Here is a 21,510-nt window from a genome sequence, read left to right on the forward strand (position 1 = left end):
GATGTCTTTGACCATAGATTGACTAAAATCTAACACAAGCTCCTGGACTCAATTCAGGGTAACTGGGTGCAATTCTAGGTCAGATTTTATGGTTTAATGGTCCCCTCCAGCCTTAAAAACACTATGCATTTATAACAATTACCATTACTCCAAGGTCCTCATACCAATTTAAGGGGAGGTCCCGTCTATTTAGACAAAACTCACTATGTGTATATAATATAATCAGCATAATAATAATATTCAGCTCTTATATAGCACTTTTCATCCATAGACCTCAAAGTGCTGTACAAAGGTCAGTATCATTCTGCCCATTTTACAGATTGGGAAGTGGAGGCACAAGGAGGGCACGTGACTTGCACACGGTCACCAAGCAACACTGTGCCAGAACTGGGAATTGAACCTTCGTCACAAGTCCAGTGCCCTGTTCACATTGTCTGGCATTTCCTACTCATGCAACCTTAATCCTGCCCCCTTGTGCAGAAGTATTGAGATAGTCTTTAATTACATGATCATAGTCTATTTTCCCCCACATGGATAGGCAGCAGAATTTGAACTCAGGACCTTCAAATACAGAACACAGATCTCTTGCACTTGAACTAAACAAGCAACTAGAAGTAGGTTGTTATCCTCTGTGTGGAAAAGTCCCTAGAGGTGGAGAACACCCACTTTCCCAGTGGATTAAACAGGTGTTTTGGAGGCAGCAGTGGGCTGTTGGATATACAGATCCCTAGGTCTTGATCCTGGTTCTGGAAGGGCAGTGCCATCTAATGGTTAGGGCTGTGGTTACAGAGAGGTCAGCCACATTCACAGATTTAGCACGTTCAGCCTAAAAGGCTCAGTGGCCCTACCTGCTGTGACTTTGTTATTTGTAGAATGGGAAGGGGGAATGATAGTTGCTGACTCCTGGGATAGGAATCTGAGGCTTTGGTATGTGCTAAGAGTTGTAAACTGTACAGAAAATGTTAACAGCACTCAATTGAAAAGGAAACCAAGAAACACAAGGTCTTCTAAGCTCCCAACCCAAATCCCCTTCCTCACCTGGGCAAAGGCTGTTCAGTGGAGGAGTCTCAATCTCTGTGAAATGCATGACACTTTACCTGAGATACACATACGGTTGCCAAATGCATGTGTCATACAAGGTGTATAACCCCTCACACCCCTACTTCCTAGCCCTTTCACCAGCCTGCCCTATGACAGCCTTCTGCTGCTGGCCCCACCCTCTGAGTCACGGAATGATGTCAGTAGGAAGAGGGCTTCTTTGTGTTGCCAAGAAGAAGAAAAAGGATAAGAGTGAGAGAGAGGCCCCAGCCATTCGCAAATTAAAACAATTTACCAGGTTTGATCATTTGCTGCCTCTGAAAATCCCTTTTTAGAAAGCAATGTCAAAGGAGTGCAACTGCTATGATATTCAGAGTATGCCTGCATCCTCTGTCAGCCCAAGCCAAGGGACTCTAGTGGAGCAAACCTTAGCCTCAATAGGAAAGGGATACTTTGAAAGGAGGAAGTGAAGGGCTGTTCCCCTTTCTCTCCTTGGAAGACTTCTGGAGGTTAAACACTGGCTGTACTGCTGGCAATCCTCTCTCCCTCCTCCTCATGCTGGAAGGGGGAGGAAAGCAGTGCGGCAGCTGCAAAAGGTTTTAAATATCAGAAGCACGTAGGACCCTTGTTATAAGTGGATGTGGAATGCTAGACCTAGGAAAGTGGTGAGCTAATACTGCCCTGCAGGAAATATTCTAAAGGCTAATGTCACATGCTTGTGGAGAGAACCAACTGGGGGGGAAAAAAGCAGAGATACAGGCTTAGCTGCACCCTAAAAATGAAAAGCAGACAGGTCTCTCTCTTTTAAAACTTCAATTACTCCAAATGATTTGTTGTGCTCCCCACAGCCTAAATGCTTCCCCCAAATTACAGACATTTGGATGTGCTTACAATACAAGAAAAGTCATTTAAAATAATTTGGAAAGAAAAACGTGTAACAAAAAAAGAATGAAATCAGAATGAGGATTCACATTTTTAATACATTAAAATATAAATCAAAATATTTTGCCTTTAATAGCACTGAACATAGTCACCTCATTTTCCATTTGTCAAAAATGTCAACATTAACAGGAGTTTTGCATACAGATATAGGTGACGGTCTGTAAGTAATTATGTATAAAGCTATGTAATTTATTATTGGTTTGGAACACTGCAGCTGAATCTAAGGACTTTTTCCTGCAGAAGCTAGTGTTCAGCTCATGGCAGACGGTTACACAGGAAATAACGCATTCATGGAGATAATTTATATCAGGGGTGACCAAACTTACTGGCCCTCCGAGCCACATATGACAATCTTCAGAAGTTTGAGAGCTGGAGCTTCAGCTCTGCTCCTGATGAAGCCCCGAGCCCTGGCAGGTGTTCCCTGCGAGACTAAAGCCCCGAGGCCCCTCATCCCCACTGGGCAGAAGCCCCGAGACCTCCCCTCCCCACTGGGAGAAGCCCCTATTGCACCACCCTGCTGCAAGGCAGAGGTTCTGAGCTCCCCCGTCCCCCAAAGACTGGTAGGTGAAAAACAGGAGGACATGGGGGGCTCCACGAGCCACAATTTAATGGTAAAAGAGCTGCATTTGGCTTGTAAGCTACAGTTTGGCCACCCCGATTTTTATGATATCAGTGCTTGCAGGCCCTAATAAGGATCATGGCCCTTTTGTTTGTCTCAATCGAAAATAAATCATACAGTCCAAAAGTATATGCATGGTTTGTGTGTATGGAAGTATAAATATTTCCGCCTTGATTCAAGTCTAGTTTGTTAAGTTTTAGTACTAGGAAGTATTTTATTTTAATTTCTCTTGTAACCATTTTTGTCTTTAATGACTTATGTTTGTATTGCCTTGAATCCTACCTCCTTGTAGTTAAATAAACTTGTTTTATTCTTTAATGAAAACTAATCCAGTGTTGTGAACTGTGTGGGTAACTCTATTTAGGGTGGCAAACTGTTATATATTGATCCACTGAGAGGGGCAATAGACCTAATATATCTGGACTGGCCAGGAGAGGCTGGACAGTGCAGAACACACATTTTAGAAGAAAATCCAGGATTGGGAATGTGTTGGGATCACCCTGCAAGTGGTAACCAAGGGTGCTGTAAGCTTGTGTATGGCTGGTGTTTGCTGCCAGACTACTGGAATCCGAGTTGCTGAACCAGGGCTATGGCTATACACAAACATTCAGGGTGCGACCTACATGCTGGTAGGCTGAGAGCAGCCCAGGTTGGAGCTACAGCAGCAAAGCATCGAGAGGCACCCAAAGGTGCAGTGCAATGGTGACAATGGAATATCATATGCCCTCTTGGGTATTTGCATAAATTCTTGAAAGATACACATATCCCTACGAAAGGAAGCACAGTGAGGGTTTTTGTTTGGTTTGGTTTTTTTGGGTTTTATTTGCAAAGTATATCAAATCATTTATACTGATATCTGAAATGAGCTGAATCTAGGCATGTTCTTTGGATAGTCACTGGAGTCAATGTTCTTGTTCTTAAATAGCTGCACCCATTTAGATATTCTTGACCTCTTCCCACTTTCCACAGACAGCTCCTTTCAACTGCTGACTGGGAAGCTGTGGATTTAAGTTTTGGGGAGATTATAGTCTTCTTCAAAATATACTTTATTCTTTTGTATATGCACAGAAGCATGTAAGAATCTTCGCATAAATATATATTCATATCCTTAACAGCTTGTAAATGTCCTCTTAATGCACCTGAAACTTCCCTTTGCATATCATGTGGACTGGGATTACTTAATAGAATTTAGCACTTTCATCTTCAGAGTACTTTATAAATGTTGATCCTCAAAACTTATTTTATATAAAAAACCAAAATAAAAAACAGTCTTGATTTCTGTTAAACATTGTCTTAGCTTCAGCCTTTTTTTTGGCAATCAATTCTCTATTTTCTCTTTTTCTTAAGGTACTGTAAATTAATTTATCAACATTCAATAATGATTCATTTTAGCTGGATGTAAAAATTCTTAAACTGACTGATTACTAAATGTAGTGTAAGAAGCTTTTTGGAATGGATTAAATATGGTCAAATGACTAGGAAGTGGTATATTCTGGAACTATATGAATGGTCAGAAATATAATGTTTCTGATACATATGGGCTGATGGAAGATGAGGGACCTCAACACTTTTTAAAACCAGGCCAGTAGTATTTAGAGATACAGTAGCATAATAGTACGTTCTCACGATGTTGGCATCCCCTTGTCTCTGGTCACAGCATTGCACAACAACTAGTCTCTGGAGTCCCCTCCTGGGACCTTCCCTGCCCTGCAATGGCCTTTCTCAGCCTTTGTCTTCTCCCAGCTCACCTCCAGCCAAGTCACATGAAAGTCTAAACCTCTTCCGGGGTAGCACAAGCAAGTCCAAATCAAAGTCTAAACAAATCGTTAAACTAATCCCCCTTCTGCCCTTCTCTTGTTGGCCCTATCTTAGGGATTCCCCTGCAGGAACCTAACCAGTTCAAGTAGAGTTCTTCCTCCTGTGTTTCCTGTCTATTAAACCCTATCCCATGGTTCTCTACACCAGAGACACCTGTCTCCCTAACTGAGCTCTATTAGTCTACTTATAAGAAGTAGTTCCACTTTCTTTGGCCAGGAGGTAATTAGTTAATCATCTCTCAGGTGCAGAGTCCAACCAATTGAAGTTCTTAACCTTGCTTGATGGGGCTTAATCCCCCCCATTACCTATCGCAAGTGGTGAATGGGGCCATGACTTGGGTAATAATTCTGAATTCATATTTCCACTCTGGAAAAGATGGATTGATGCAATAGTCTTGTAGTTTCATTTTATAAGCAATTACCTCACTCCATATCAATTGGAAATTATACACACACTATTGTGTGCATAACTGTAACAAACGAACTTAGATGGAGGAAGTAAAGCATGTTACACAGCTCTTCCTTTGAAGTAAACAAATAGCAGTCATACTATACCCATAAGTGATATGGGGCAGAATGGATCCCAAAGAATTCCTTTACTTTGAGAAAGCAAAGTAAATTAAAACAAAGTCTCATCTGTTCTGGCCCTAGTTTTCAATGAATAATACATACCATCAGCATATTGTGTAATAGTCTCTCTAAAATTAATCGATATATGGTAAGAATTTGTAGCTATATTATTCCAAGATACCTTTATGTTCCAGGGCCGCCCAGAGGATTCTGGGGGCCTGGGGTCTTCGGCAGCGGGGGGACCTTCCGTTCCGGGACCCGCCGCCGAAGTGCCCCGAAGACCCGCGGCGGGGCCCCCCCGCCGCCGAATTGGGACCCGCCGCCGAAGTTTGGGCTCGGTCTTCGTCGGTAATTTGGTGCCGGGGGGCCCCCGCCGCGGGTCTTCGGGGCACTTCACCGGCGGGTCCCGGAACGGAAGGGCCCCCCACCGCCGAATTACCGCCGAAGACCGGGCTGCACGTCGGCGGTGGGTCCCGCTTTGGCGGTAATTCGCCAGTGGGGGGTCCTTCCGCCCCGGAGCGGAAGGACCCCCCGCCGGCGAAGACCGGGAGCGAAGAAGTTCCTGCGCCCTGCCCCGCCAGAGTTTTCCGGGCCCCCCGGAGCGAGTGAAGGACCCTGCTCCAGGGGCCCCGAAAAACTCTCGTGGGGGCCCCTGTGGGGCCCGGGGCAAATTGTTCTCAGATATCCATGGACATTCTCTGTTGGAGTACTATTTCACTAGCATACATACTTTCCAATTGTTCTCCATTAAAAAGACTCAAACGTAGGGTCACTTAGTCTGACACCAAATCCTGTGTTTCTTTCTGCTTTTCATTGCTATAAAATACTCCGGCGACGCGTAGAGCTATAATGCGTAGAGTTATAAAAGTATGGTAAAAATTATAGACTGCTCATACAATGCTTCTGTGTCACCTTTAGAGTTGCTTGCTAAACTAATTTTCATTATACCCCTCCATAGTTCAGGGTTGGCTTAAATATTGTACAGGAAAAAAATGACATGACTCCCAATTGTCACAATGAAGGACTATTTGTTATATGCAGTATTTTACAGCACAGTAAATTAATGTGTTTTGGAACCAAATACTAAAAAGAAGCAAGGTAATCTTAGCAAATGAAATTGAAAGATCACTAATCAATTGTTACTTTGCTTTATATAACATTGCTTTGGAAGTTAAGAGTAATATCTTACACTTAGAAGCAGCAAAGAATCCTGTGGCACCTTATAGACTAACAGACGTTTTGCAGCATGAGCTTTCGTGGGTGAATACCCACTTCTTCAGATGCAAGTGGTGGAAATTTCCTGGGGCAGGTATATATAAGCAAGCAAGAAGCAAGCTAGAGATAACGAGGTTAAATCAATCAGGGTGGATGAGGCCCTGTTCTAGCAGTTGAGGTGTGAAAACCAAGGGAGGAGAAACTGGTTCTGTAATTGGCAAGCCATTCACAGTCTTTGTTTAGTCCTGAGCTGATGGTGTCAAATTTGCAGATGAACTGGAGCTCAGCAGTTTCTCTTTGAAGTCTGGTCCTAAAGTTTTTTTGCTGTAGGATGGCCACCTTAAGATCTGCTATAGTGTGGCCAGGGAGGTTGAAGTGTTCTCCTACAGGTTTTTGTATATTGCCATTCCTAATGTCTGATTTGTGTCCATTTATCCTTTTCCTTAGAGACTGTCCAGTTTGGCCGATGTACATAGCAGAGGGGCATTGCTGGCATATGATGGCATATATTACATTGGTGGAAGTGCAGGTGAATGAACCGGTGATGTTGTGGCTGATCTGGTTTGGTCCTGTGATGGTGTTGCTGGTGTAGATATGTGGGCAGAGTTGGCATCGAGGTTTGTTGCATGGATTGGTTCCTGAGCTAGAGTTACTATGGTGCGGTGTGCAGTTGCTGGTGAGAATATGCTTCAGGTTGGCAGGTTGTCTGTGGGCGAGAACTGGTCTGCCACCCAAGGCCTGTGAAAGTGTGGGATCATTGTCCAGGATGGGTTGTAGATCCCTGATGATGCGTTGTAGGGGTTTTAGCTGGGGACTGTATGTGATGGCCAGTGGAGTCCTGTTGGTTTCTTTCTTGGGTTTGTCTTCCAGTAGGAGGCTTCTGGGTACACGTCTGGCTCTGTTGATCTGTTTCCTTATTTCCTCGTGTGGGTACTGTAGTCTTGAGAATGCTTGGTGGAGATTTTCTAGGTGTTGGTCTCTGTCTGCGGGGTTAGAGCAGATACGGTTGTACCTCAGTGCTTGGCTGTAGACAATGGATCTTGTGGTGTGTCCGGGATGGAAGCTGGAGGCATGAAGGTAGGCATAGCGGTCGGTAGGTTTTCGGTATAGGGTGGTGTTGATGTGACCATCACTTATTTGCACCGTGGTGTCTAGGAAGTGGACCTCCCGTGTAGATTGGTCCAGGCTGAGGTTGATGGAGGGGTGGAAGCTGTTGAAATCGTGGTGGAATTTTTCCAGAGTCTCCTTCCCATGGGTCCAGATGATGAAGACGTCATCGATGTAGCGTAGGTAGAGAAGGGGCGTGAGTGGACGGGAGCTGAGGAAGCGTTGTTCCAGGTCGGCCATAAAAATATTGGCATATTGTGGGGCCATACGGGTGCCCATAGCGGTGCCACTGGTCTGGAGATATATATTGTCAGCAAATTTGAAATAGTTGTGTGTGAGGATAAAGCCACAGAGCTCAGCAACCAGGTGTGCTGTGGCATCATCAGGGATACTGTTCCTGACAGCTTGTATTCCATCAGTATGCGGGATGTTTGTGTAGAGGGCCTCTACATCCATGGTGGCCAGGATGGTGTTTTCTGGAAGGTCACCAATGCATTGTAGTTTCCTCAGGAAATCAGTGGTGTCACGGAGATAGCTGGGAGTGCTGGTAGCATAGGGTCTGAGTAGAGAGTCTACATATCCAGACAGTCCTTCAGTGAGAGTTCCAATGCCCGAGATGATGGGGCGTCCAGGATTTCCGGGTTTGTGGATCTTGGGTAGTAGATAGAATAACCCTGGTCGGGGCTCTAAGGGTATGTTGATTAGTTCTGGTGTTAGTGTAGGGAGTGTCCTGAGTAGATGGTGCAGTTTCTTAGTGTATTCCTCAGTGGGATCTGAGGGAAGTAGCCTGTAAAATTTAGTATTGGAGAGTTGTCTGGCGGCCTCCTTTTGGTAGTCAGACCTGTTCATGATGACAACAGCACCTCCTTTATCAGCCTCTTTGATTATAATGTCAGGATGGTTTCTGAGGCTGTGGATGGCATTGCGTTCTGCACGACTTAGGTTGTGAGGCAAGCGATGTTGTTTTTCCACAATTTCTGCCTGTGCACGTCGGCGGAAGCATTCAATGTATAGGTCCAGACTGTCATTTCGACCCTCAGGAGGAGTCCATGTGGAGTTCTTCTTCTTGTGCTGTTGGTGGGAGGGTAACTGTGTATCCGTGCGCTGTTCCGTGTTGTCCTGAAAGAATTCTTTGAGTCGGAGACGGCGAAAGTAGGCTTCCAGATCACCGCAGAACTGTATCATGTTGGTGGGGGTGGCAGGGCAGAAAGAGAGTCCCCGAGATAGGACAGACGTTTCTTCTGGGCTGAGTGTGTGGTTGGATAGATTGACGATATTGCTGGGTGGGTTAGGGGTACCACGGTTGTGGCCCCATGTGGCAGGTACGAGTTTAGACAGCTTACAGTCCTTTTTCCTTTGTAGAGAGGTGAAGTGAGTAATGTAGATCTCCTGTCTTATTTTAGTGAAGTCCGTTTGTATGGAAGTTTGGTTATTGATGAGAGTCTCCAGGTTGGAGAGCTCTTTTTTGATGTTTTCCTGTTTGCTGTATAGGATGCTGATCAGGTGGTTCCTCAGTTTCTTCGATAGAGTATGGCATAATCTCTCACTGTGGTCTGTGTAGTATGTAGATAGTAGTGGATTTTTTACCTTTAGTCCATTAGGTATGATGTCCATCCGTTTGCATTTGGAAAGGAAGATGATATCTGTCTGTATTTGTGCAAGTTTCTTCATGAGGTTGATGGATTTCCACTCCATACGGCTAAATGCAGTGCCTTGCATGGTGTCAAGTATCAGAGGGGTAGCCGTGTTAGTCTGGTTCTGTAGAAGCAGCAAAGAATCCTGTGGCACCTTATAGACTAACAGACGTTTTGCAGCATGAGCTTTCGTGGGTGAATACCCACTTCTTCAGATGCAAGTGGTGGAAATTTCCTGGGGCAGGTATATATAAGCAAGCAAGAAGCAAGCTAGAGATAACGAGGTTAAATCAATCAGGGTGGATGAGGCCCTGTTCTAGCAGTTGAGGTGTGAAAACCAAGGGAGGAGAAACTGGTTCTGTAATTGGCAAGCCATTCACAGTCTTTGTTTAGTCCTGAGCTGATGGTGTCAAATTTGCAGATGAACTGGAGCTCAGCAGTTTCTCTTTGAAGTCTGGTCCTAAAGTTTTTTTGCTGTAGGATGGCCACCTTAAGATCTGCTATAGTGTGGCCAGGGAGGTTGAAGTGTTCTCCTACAGGTTTTTGTATATTGCCATTCCTAATGTCTGATTTGTGTCCATTTATCCTTTTCCTTAGAGACTGTCCAGTTTGGCCGATGTACATAGCAGAGGGGCATTGCTGGCATATGATGGCATATATTACATTGGTGGAAGTGCAGGTGAATGAACCGGTGATGTTGTGGCTGATCTGGTTTGGTCCTGTGATGGTGTTGCTGGTGTAGATATGTGGGCAGAGTTGGCATCGAGGTTTGTTGCATGGATTGGTTCCTGAGCTAGAGTTACTATGGTGCGGTGTGCAGTTGCTGGTGAGAATATGCTTCAGGTTGGCAGGTTGTCTGTGGGCGAGAACTGGTCTGCCACCCAAGGCCTGTGAAAGTGTGGGATCATTGTCCAGGATGGGTTGTAGATCCCTGATGATGCGTTGTAGGGGTTTTAGCTGGGGACTGTATGTGATGGCCAGTGGAGTCCTGTTGGTTTCTTTCTTGGGTTTGTCTTCCAGTAGGAGGCTTCTGGGTACACGTCTGGCTCTGTTGATCTGTTTCCTTATTTCCTCGTGTGGGTACTGTAGTCTTGAGAATGCTTGGTGGAGATTTTCTAGGTGTTGGTCTCTGTCTGCGGGGTTAGAGCAGATACGGTTGTACCTCAGTGCTTGGCTGTAGACAATGGATCTTGTGGTGTGTCCGGGATGGAAGCTGGAGGCATGAAGGTAGGCATAGCGGTCGGTAGGTTTTCGGTATAGGGTGGTGTTGATGTGACCATCACTTATTTGCACCGTGGTGTCTAGGAAGTGGACCTCCCGTGTAGATTGGTCCAGGCTGAGGTTGATGGAGGGGTGGAAGCTGTTGAAATCGTGGTGGAATTTTTCCAGAGTCTCCTTCCCATGGGTCCAGATGATGAAGACGTCATCGATGTAGCGTAGGTAGAGAAGGGGCGTGAGTGGACGGGAGCTGAGGAAGCGTTGTTCCAGGTCGGCCATAAAAATATTGGCATATTGTGGGGCCATACGGGTGCCCATAGCGGTGCCACTGGTCTGGAGATATATATTGTCAGCAAATTTGAAATAGTTGTGTGTGAGGATAAAGCCACAGAGCTCAGCAACCAGGTGTGCTGTGGCATCATCAGGGATACTGTTCCTGACAGCTTGTATTCCATCAGTATGCGGGATGTTTGTGTAGAGGGCCTCTACATCCATGGTGGCCAGGATGGTGTTTTCTGGAAGGTCACCAATGCATTGTAGTTTCCTCAGGAAATCAGTGGTGTCACGGAGATAGCTGGGAGTGCTGGTAGCATAGGGTCTGAGTAGAGAGTCTACATATCCAGACAGTCCTTCAGTGAGAGTTCCAATGCCCGAGATGATGGGGCGTCCAGGATTTCCGGGTTTGTGGATCTTGGGTAGTAGATAGAATAACCCTGGTCGGGGCTCTAAGGGTATGTTGATTAGTTCTGGTGTTAGTGTAGGGAGTGTCCTGAGTAGATGGTGCAGTTTCTTAGTGTATTCCTCAGTGGGATCTGAGGGAAGTAGCCTGTAAAATTTAGTATTGGAGAGTTGTCTGGCGGCCTCCTTTTGGTAGTCAGACCTGTTCATGATGACAACAGCACCTCCTTTATCAGCCTCTTTGATTATAATGTCAGGATGGTTTCTGAGGCTGTGGATGGCATTGCGTTCTGCACGACTTAGGTTGTGAGGCAAGCGATGTTGTTTTTCCACAATTTCTGCCTGTGCACGTCGGCGGAAGCATTCAATGTATAGGTCCAGACTGTCATTTCGACCCTCAGGAGGAGTCCATGTGGAGTTCTTCTTCTTGTGCTGTTGGTGGGAGGGTAACTGTGTATCCGTGCGCTGTTCCGTGTTGTCCTGAAAGAATTCTTTGAGTCGGAGACGGCGAAAGTAGGCTTCCAGATCACCGCAGAACTGTATCATGTTGGTGGGGGTGGCAGGGCAGAAAGAGAGTCCCCGAGATAGGACAGACGTTTCTTCTGGGCTGAGTGTGTGGTTGGATAGATTGACGATATTGCTGGGTGGGTTAGGGGTACCACGGTTGTGGCCCCATGTGGCAGGTACGAGTTTAGACAGCTTACAGTCCTTTTTCCTTTGTAGAGAGGTGAAGTGAGTAATGTAGATCTCCTGTCTTATTTTAGTGAAGTCCGTTTGTATGGAAGTTTGGTTATTGATGAGAGTCTCCAGGTTGGAGAGCTCTTTTTTGATGTTTTCCTGTTTGCTGTATAGGATGCTGATCAGGTGGTTCCTCAGTTTCTTCGATAGAGTATGGCATAATCTCTCACTGTGGTCTGTGTAGTATGTAGATAGTAGTGGATTTTTTACCTTTAGTCCATTAGGTATGATGTCCATCCGTTTGCATTTGGAAAGGAAGATGATATCTGTCTGTATTTGTGCAAGTTTCTTCATGAGGTTGATGGATTTCCACTCCATACGGCTAAATGCAGTGCCTTGCATGGTGTCAAGTATCAGAGGGGTAGCCGTGTTAGTCTGGTTCTGTAGAAGCAGCAAAGAATCCTGTGGCACCTTATAGACTAACAGACGTTTTGCAGCATGAGCTTTCGTGGGTGAATACCCACTTCTTCAGATGCAAGTGGTGGAAATTTCCTGGGGCAGGTATATATAAGCAAGCAAGAAGCAAGCTAGAGATAACGAGGTTAAATCAATCAGGGTGGATGAGGCCCTGTTCTAGCAGTTGAGGTGTGAAAACCAAGGGAGGAGAAACTGGTTCTGTAATTGGCAAGCCATTCACAGTCTTTGTTTAGTCCTGAGCTGATGGTGTCAAATTTGCAGATGAACTGGAGCTCAGCAGTTTCTCTTTGAAGTCTGGTCCTAAAGTTTTTTTGCTGTAGGATGGCCACCTTAAGATCTGCTATAGTGTGGCCAGGGAGGTTGAAGTGTTCTCCTACAGGTTTTTGTATATTGCCATTCCTAATGTCTGATTTGTGTCCATTTATCCTTTTCCTTAGAGACTGTCCAGTTTGGCCGATGTACATAGCAGAGGGGCATTGCTGGCATATGATGGCATATATTACATTGGTGGAAGTGCAGGTGAATGAACCGGTGATGTTGTGGCTGATCTGGTTTGGTCCTGTGATGGTGTTGCTGGTGTAGATATGTGGGCAGAGTTGGCATCGAGGTTTGTTGCATGGATTGGTTCCTGAGCTAGAGTTACTATGGTGCGGTGTGCAGTTGCTGGTGAGAATATGCTTCAGGTTGGCAGGTTGTCTGTGGGCGAGAACTGGTCTGCCACCCAAGGCCTGTGAAAGTGTGGGATCATTGTCCAGGATGGGTTGTAGATCCCTGATGATGCGTTGTAGGGGTTTTAGCTGGGGACTGTATGTGATGGCCAGTGGAGTCCTGTTGGTTTCTTTCTTGGGTTTGTCTTCCAGTAGGAGGCTTCTGGGTACACGTCTGGCTCTGTTGATCTGTTTCCTTATTTCCTCGTGTGGGTACTGTAGTCTTGAGAATGCTTGGTGGAGATTTTCTAGGTGTTGGTCTCTGTCTGCGGGGTTAGAGCAGATACGGTTGTACCTCAGTGCTTGGCTGTAGACAATGGATCTTGTGGTGTGTCCGGGATGGAAGCTGGAGGCATGAAGGTAGGCATAGCGGTCGGTAGGTTTTCGGTATAGGGTGGTGTTGATGTGACCATCACTTATTTGCACCGTGGTGTCTAGGAAGTGGACCTCCCGTGTAGATTGGTCCAGGCTGAGGTTGATGGAGGGGTGGAAGCTGTTGAAATCGTGGTGGAATTTTTCCAGAGTCTCCTTCCCATGGGTCCAGATGATGAAGACGTCATCGATGTAGCGTAGGTAGAGAAGGGGCGTGAGTGGACGGGAGCTGAGGAAGCGTTGTTCCAGGTCGGCCATAAAAATATTGGCATATTGTGGGGCCATACGGGTGCCCATAGCGGTGCCACTGGTCTGGAGATATATATTGTCAGCAAATTTGAAATAGTTGTGTGTGAGGATAAAGCCACAGAGCTCAGCAACCAGGTGTGCTGTGGCATCATCAGGGATACTGTTCCTGACAGCTTGTATTCCATCAGTATGCGGGATGTTTGTGTAGAGGGCCTCTACATCCATGGTGGCCAGGATGGTGTTTTCTGGAAGGTCACCAATGCATTGTAGTTTCCTCAGGAAATCAGTGGTGTCACGGAGATAGCTGGGAGTGCTGGTAGCATAGGGTCTGAGTAGAGAGTCTACATATCCAGACAGTCCTTCAGTGAGAGTTCCAATGCCCGAGATGATGGGGCGTCCAGGATTTCCGGGTTTGTGGATCTTGGGTAGTAGATAGAATAACCCTGGTCGGGGCTCTAAGGGTATGTTGATTAGTTCTGGTGTTAGTGTAGGGAGTGTCCTGAGTAGATGGTGCAGTTTCTTAGTGTATTCCTCAGTGGGATCTGAGGGAAGTAGCCTGTAAAATTCCACCACGATTTCAACAGCTTCCACCCCTCCATCAACCTCAGCCTGGACCAATCTACACGGGAGGTCCACTTCCTAGACACCACGGTGCAAATAAGTGATGGTCACATCAACACCACCCTATACCGAAAACCTACCGACCGCTATGCCTACCTTCATGCCTCCAGCTTCCATCCCGGACACACCACAAGATCCATTGTCTACAGCCAAGCACTGAGGTACAACCGTATCTGCTCTAACCCCGCAGACAGAGACCAACACCTAGAAAATCTCCACCAAGCATTCTCAAGACTACAGTACCCACACGAGGAAATAAGGAAACAGATCAACAGAGCCAGACGTGTACCCAGAAGCCTCCTACTGGAAGACAAACCCAAGAAAGAAACCAACAGGACTCCACTGGCCATCACATACAGTCCCCAGCTAAAACCCCTACAACGCATCATCAGGGATCTACAACCCATCCTGGACAATGATCCCACACTTTCACAGGCCTTGGGTGGCAGACCAGTTCTCGCCCACAGACAACCTGCCAACCTGAAGCATATTCTCACCAGCAACTGCACACCGCACCATAGTAACTCTAGCTCAGGAACCAATCCATGCAACAAACCTCGATGCCAACTCTGCCCACATATCTACACCAGCAACACCATCACAGGACCAAACCAGATCAGCCACAACATCACCGGTTCATTCACCTGCACTTCCACCAATGTAATATATGCCATCATATGCCAGCAATGCCCCTCTGCTATGTACATCGGCCAAACTGGACAGTCTCTAAGGAAAAGGATAAATGGACACAAATCAGACATTAGGAATGGCAATATACAAAAACCTGTAGGAGAACACTTCAACCTCCCTGGCCACACTATAGCAGATCTTAAGGTGGCCATCCTACAGCAAAAAAACTTTAGGACCAGACTTCAAAGAGAAACTGCTGAGCTCCAGTTCATCTGCAAATTTGACACCATCAGCTCAGGACTAAACAAAGACTGTGAATGGCTTGCCAATTACAGAACCAGTTTCTCCTCCCTTGGTTTTCACACCTCAACTGCTAGAACAGGGCCTCATCCACCCTGATTGATTTAACCTCGTTATCTCTAGCTTGCTTCTTGCTTGCTTATATATACCTGCCCCAGGAAATTTCCACCACTTGCATCTGAAGAAGTGGGTATTCACCCACGAAAGCTCATGCTGCAAAACGTCTGTTAGTCTATAAGGTGCCACAGGATTCTTTGCTGCTTCTACAGAACCAGACTAACACGGCTACCCCTCTGATATCTTACACTTACTAATTTTGTTTGCTTTTCTTAACATACCTAGGCAGGTAAAGGATCAAAGGAACTCTTCCAATGGAGAAGATATATTATTCATTCAGGAATTCAGCAGAAAATGCCAGAATGTCTGCAATGTCTGTAAGAGCTTAAAATGTTCTGCCTCTTGTTTAAAAAGTGTGGAGTTTGCGGGGAGAGGACTTGGATGAATATTAGATCTTAGCCTAGTTTTTCCCATAAGAGATGCAGGCCAGCACTCCCGTGCTATGATGAGAACATAAACATACTGCTGAAATAGGATATGGTTGATATTTGTTTAAGGGAGTCAATGTTCAGAACACTGGCCATGCCACTAATTTGCATTCTGTGTATCTAATTATACTTTTGAATATTTTGGTTGTGTCTTCTTGTTCTGGAGGAAAATGAAACATTTGAAGTACAACCCAGTATATTATAAATAATTAATGTTGGTATAAATGGATAATGGAGACAAATGTAAAATAACATTTTTTCCTTCTTTTTCCTCTGAATCTATTCCCTTGTTTTGTACTGTGCCTCATCATTTAGCTAGCTAATTACCTCCTTCTCTTTGTGAATGCATTCACCTTTCTTTTTCATCAGTCTTAAAACTCTGGAGGTTTTCTATTATTTGGCAATTAAATATGTTTTTTGAGTTTCAGAGCTCTTAAGCCTGTTTTCCACACAAATTGTGGTCCAAGAAAAAGCAACACATCCCTAATCTGCGAGTGAACATGTGTACATACACATAGCAGAAATCAGATCTGTTTTGTTTCACCCTACCTCCAATGGACGATACCAATGCTGGGCTCAGGTTCATCACCTGTGTAAATCGAATATGATTGGGGATTGAATGTTACTTTGGTCGGGGAAAATTAACATAGGAAAGCAAATTCAAAGCAGTCAAGCAAAGATGCTAAAGTAGATCTAAGTAAATGGATAAAGTCTTATGTTTCAGACAGATTAAGCACAGTTATTCACTATTATGACACAACAATGGCTTCATAATAAAAATATGAGCAGGCAAGGTCAGAATCCCTAACACTAGTTACACTAGCACGGCAATTCATTTCTTCTGCTTGTGGACCTAGAGTTGTCCATGAGACCTTCGCAAGACTCAAGGTCACAGAACAACGATGGTGGCTTTGCGGATTATTGTGCATGTAATTCTCCTGATTTAATTAAAGGTTCCAGGCTGGAAGCTGGAGTGAAAAGGGTGTGCTGTGGTGCATAGAAAGAGCATGTATGAACTATCACCTATGTGCCAATACCTACTAGTAGCAAACCATCATAATTATGTTGTATAGTAAGCATTACAATTAAGTCTTAGGTTGTACATCTTTAAGACGTCAACCTCCCAGAATTTTACCTGTTCAAACTCCTCCATGTCCACTTCACCATCACCATTCAAATCAAACATCTTGAAGGCAATTTCAAAATTCCTCTGGGGAGCTACATAGGAAGAAACATAATTAAAATGAAAAAATATTGACCATTAAACAATATTCATTTGAATTAAGAAAGCAGCAGAAATTAGATTAGAAAGGAAGATTTGCTGCTAGCTGATCAAAAATGTATTATTGTATCCAAGAGTGAAACCTGTATACCATGGACTGCAATATCCAGTGGGGTGAGAAAAACTGCTGAATCTTGGTGTTACCCAGTCTAATAGGTTTGAGAGTTTAGACTACGTGCTTATATTTTATTTCTTTTGGTAACCACCTCTGGCTTTTTGCCTAATAAACTTCTTTTACTGTTTATATTTACCAGTGAGTTTGCCTGAAGCGTGTGGTAAATCTGCTCAGGTTTGCAAAGGCTGGTGTATATATCCACTTTCCATTCATGAAGTGGTGAACTAATTAATAAATTTGCACTGATCGTCTTGAGCAGTGCAAGACATCATATTCCTGAGGTACAAGGCTGGAAGCTGAGGGTTTTGGCTGGTGCCTTACTCTGTGATTCATGAGTGGCTCTGGGAGCATTCATGCAATCTAGCTGGATGTGGGGCTCAACATGCTGTTGTGCTGAGTAATCACAGTGCCTGGAACCTGTGTGTTCCATTCTATGCATCCGAAGAAGTGAGCTGCAGCTCACGAAAGCTCATGCTAAAATAAATTTGTTAGTCTTTAAGGTGCCACAAGTACTCCTGTTCTTTTTGCGGATACAGACTAACACGGCTGCTACTCTGAGTGCCTGGAGGGGCTTGCTGCTTGTCACTAGCAAAGCATTATGAGATACAGTCCAGGATGGAGAGTTAAGGGGGCACAGTGGTCCCATGGTCCCAGGCTGCACCCTGGGGATCCTGTTGGAGTCTTAAAACAGCAACACTCTCATGAGGAAACTAAAGAACCTAAACCACCAAAAAAGATAATCAACCTTCTGGTGGTGACATCTGACTCAGATTATGAAAATGAGCATGCACTGGTCCGTATTGCTTTGGATTGTTATCAAGCAGAACCCGTCATCAGCATGGACACATTTCCTTTGGAATGGCGGTTGAAGCATGAAAGGACATATGACTCTTTAGCGCATCTGGCACGTAAATATCTTGCAATGCTGGCTACAACAGTGCCATGCAAATGCCTATTCTCACTTTCAGGTGACGTAAACAAGAAGTGGGCAGCATTATTTCCTGCAAATGTAAACAAACTTGTCTGTCTTAGTGACTGGCTGAACAAGAAGTAGGACTGAGTGGATTTGTAGGCTTGAAAGTTTTACATTTTTTTATTTTTGAATGCAATTTTTGTGTACATAATTCTACATTTATAAGTTCAACTTTCATGAAGAGATTGCACTACAGTACTTGTATTAGGCGAACTGAAAAATACTATTTCTTTTATTTTTTACAGTGTAAATATTTGTAACAAAAATAAGTATAAAAATGAGCACTGTATACTTTGTATTCTGTGTTGTAATTTAAATCAATATATTTGAAAATGTAGAAAACAGCCAAAATATTTAAATATACAATATTCTATTGTTTAACAGTGCGATTAATTGCGATTAATTTTTTTAAATCACTTGATAGACCTCTTGCTACTATATTCATTTCAAATCAAAGGAAAAAAGGGAAGTAAAAATAGGTCAGATGGACTCCACAATAACATTGAGCTGCCATTCAAAAATAACTCCAGACACAATCTTATTTGGTTGGCAGGGTCCAGATGTTTCGCACTCAGCGTAAAGGGAGAGAGTGCGATGCTCAGTGTTATACAGAAATCCCTTCTGTTCAATTTCTAAGTGAATGTGATATTAACAAATATGATGGGAATACCACTGAACCCTGCTATAATGCAAAGTTCTGAGTGGGAGGTGAAAAAACTACTGAGAATCTTCATGAAGTATGCAGGACATCACCCAGGCAAAAAAGTTAATGTGTTTTATCATCATTGAATTGTGTATGTGACCTTCAGCTAATTGCACTACAGCCTGCATTCAAGGCTAGAAGAGTTTCATTATGTCCTTCCTCACTAGTACAACGAAAGCATCTGTGCTTTACTGCTGACAAATTCAGTAGGCCAAATGTAGAGAATGTGTTAAGATAGCTTTCTGAATAACATTTAAGCAGATGTACAACACCCCTAAACTTGACTTCAAGGATATCCTGCCATCAGGCCACTTGATGTACACAGCATATATAATTCTGCAGTTTTAAGTTTCTGTATTTCCAATTACTCTATTAAATGTGCCATTTATTTTTGCTCAGAATTATAAGGGTCAAAACACCAGGTAGATAATACTTCCAGAGACTCAAGAAATGTGCCTCATAATCATGTTTCTGCAGCGAATGACTCCTCAGGCTGGGCTGTACTGTAGTCTCAAGCCCTGGTTCTTGGGTGGATATTACCCATGCTCTCCTTCATACTTCACATAAATCTTGATTTATCTGGCGTGAATTTATGATTCGGGCAATAAGCTATTTCACAACCTCTGCAAGAATGAGATTCTGATTTTAAAAATTCTCTCCTTGCATCCTTCCAATTCTTTCCTTGCTTTCTTGAAAAGCATGAATATTAACTACCATCCCAGCTACTTTGCAAAGTTTAAGTACTGCATTCAATTTTATTCTTACATAATAAACATTGTGTGAAATCCTCTGAGCAATTTTTTTGTTTTTTTCAGTTCACAGATCTAGTCCTGTGCTGAACAGACTGATTACACTGGTGGAGAAAAAAGGGGATATGGAGAACTGGAACCCAATTAGAGACTGATAATAAAAGCAATTACACATCTCAGTTTTTCCCTCAGCCTCACTTCTGGGATAAATTTTTAGCTAAAAACATTTCTTTTCCCCCTTTGTTAAAATTCTAGGACTGTTTTCATAAAAAAATATAGTACCCTATTCTCTCACACACACTGGGTAAACACAGAACAAGGAACTCAACTTATCCTTTAGAAAAGCTTTTTCTCCCCTTCCCTATATTCTATATATATATATATATATATATATATATATTTCCGATATTGAGACACCCAACACTGAATGCAGTATTCTACCTGAAGTTGTCATCAAAGCCATTTAAAGAGCAATTACTGTAACCCAGCCACCTCTTAATATCAACTGTCAAAGAGGTGCAGAGGGTCTACAAGAATCTCCTGATTCTGATACCTACAATCTGGTTCACCAAAAAATGTCACGTGAGATCTCAAATAAAAGATGATGTCACAATGATTGTCAATTTCATTGTGAAACGTATGTACAGATATGCAAATATGCTATGTTTGTGCCTAGAGACTAGTCACCACTAAGATGAAATGGAGGTTCTCTCAGAAAAGAAATGTTCATCTATCTGGCTGATTACATATAAATTAAACATTGTATGTTTCACATTGGGTCCCCTACCAGCAGTCTGGACTGACTGCAAATGAAGGATTAACATTTTCCAAAAGAAAAACAGGAAGAAAAAGCAGCCTGGGCATAAGAGGAAGGGGTTTGCACCACTATATTTGGGAGGCTTTGAAAAATCGCTGAAGAGAACTTTGGGTGAGATTAACTGCTTTAGGCAGGTTAACCTGTTCAGTCTTCAGAAAGAGTGTTATGATTTTGTACTACATGTAAGCTTGTTTCCAAGATTCTTACTCATAATTACTTGAATCTCTATTCTCTTTAATAAACTTATTCTCATTTTTACTACAAATATCTCTTAGGGCTCCAGTGTTAAGCAGGGTGCTGGTTCTGAGCTGCACACACTGTTGATCTGATAAACTGGTTTGTTCTCTTCCTTTGGGAACATTGGGCCTGATAATTCTGTGAGTGTTCAGTGGACAAGTGGCTGGACACTGCAGGGAACACTCCAGGGACTCAGAGGTTGGCATGTGCCTATTTCTACCTGTACAGATGGAGTGAGGCCTGGAAAATAGTTTGTGTTACCACAGGCTGGTGCATTCAGGGAGCTGATCCACAGCAGGCACAGACAAGGCTGCTTCATACGAAGAGCAGGTGGTGATGAGGTACCTCACAACCCTAAGTACCCTCAGACACAGTTATCTCCTCCCTTTTCTGTAACTTGATGCCTCTGTGTAAATAAAAAAACTGCTTTGGCTTTTTGGGGGGGGGGAAAGGGGCAGGGGCTGACACGTTGCATTTCAAACAAAAGCTCTTTGTTTCTGTCCACCGTCACTCCATGGTCACACATGGCATTACTGCTAACCAGGGTTTTTTCATTTCATTATTTCCCCTCAGATACGTTAAATCTGTGTTTTTCTAAGTTCAATCTCATTTCTTTTCTACTCATATTTCTAAGCTCTTTATGTATGCAGCATTATTTCTCTGCCATCATTGGCATCTGCAAATATCATTAATATGCTGTTTACCCACTTAACATCTTTCTTAAAGAGCTTGAAAGCAGGCCAGATTGAACACCAATACCTGTGCTAACCCATCTGTCTCCCAATCTGATGCACTGCCATTTATCACTTCTCGTTGTCTGCAGTTCTTCAGCCATCTTTGTTCCGTGTAATGGTGTAAACAGCCAAACCAGTTTTAATGAATTTTTGAAGACAATTTCTTGAGATAAATTGTTTATTAAAATCCATATCCATATTTACTACCTTGCCCTTTTCCATTAATTTGGAAATTATTGTAAAGAGCAGCCACATTTTTCTGGCAAGATTTGTACAAACAGAAATAAATCCGTACATAAAAGCTTGATGAAAAAACAAAAAACTACCTGTAATGCCTCTGAACATGAGAGAACTGTATCATCCAACCTGATCACAGACCGGCTGCAAGGACTTCATAAAAGAAGCAACCAATTCTCAATCCATCATTATAAAGTCATAAAGGGATGTTCAGCCAATTAGATCGACTGGTTAAGCACGTTCAAT

General features: G+C 43.7%; 1 protein-coding gene across 5 annotated transcripts in view; it reads right to left on the bottom strand.

Annotated features, from left to right (window-relative positions):
• The window catches only part of MICU1 (mitochondrial calcium uptake 1), a 248,343-nt gene that overhangs the window by 76,156 nt on the left and 150,677 nt on the right, over positions 1-21,510 (bottom strand). For 4 of the 5 annotated variants that reach the window (XM_045025877.1, XM_045025876.1, XM_045025878.1 and 1 more), the window contains one exon: positions 16,553-16,635. In XM_045025877.1, the coding sequence (XP_044881812.1) occupies positions 16,553-16,635 (83 nt within the window). Of the gene's footprint in view, positions 1-16,552; positions 16,636-19,680; positions 19,781-21,510 lie in introns of those variants that run through there. The other variant, XM_045025881.1, reaches the window with a different exon arrangement.

Source organism: Mauremys mutica, chromosome 7 (assembly GCF_020497125.1).
Source record: "Mauremys mutica isolate MM-2020 ecotype Southern chromosome 7, ASM2049712v1, whole genome shotgun sequence".
NCBI lineage: Eukaryota > Metazoa > Chordata > Testudines > Geoemydidae > Mauremys > Mauremys mutica.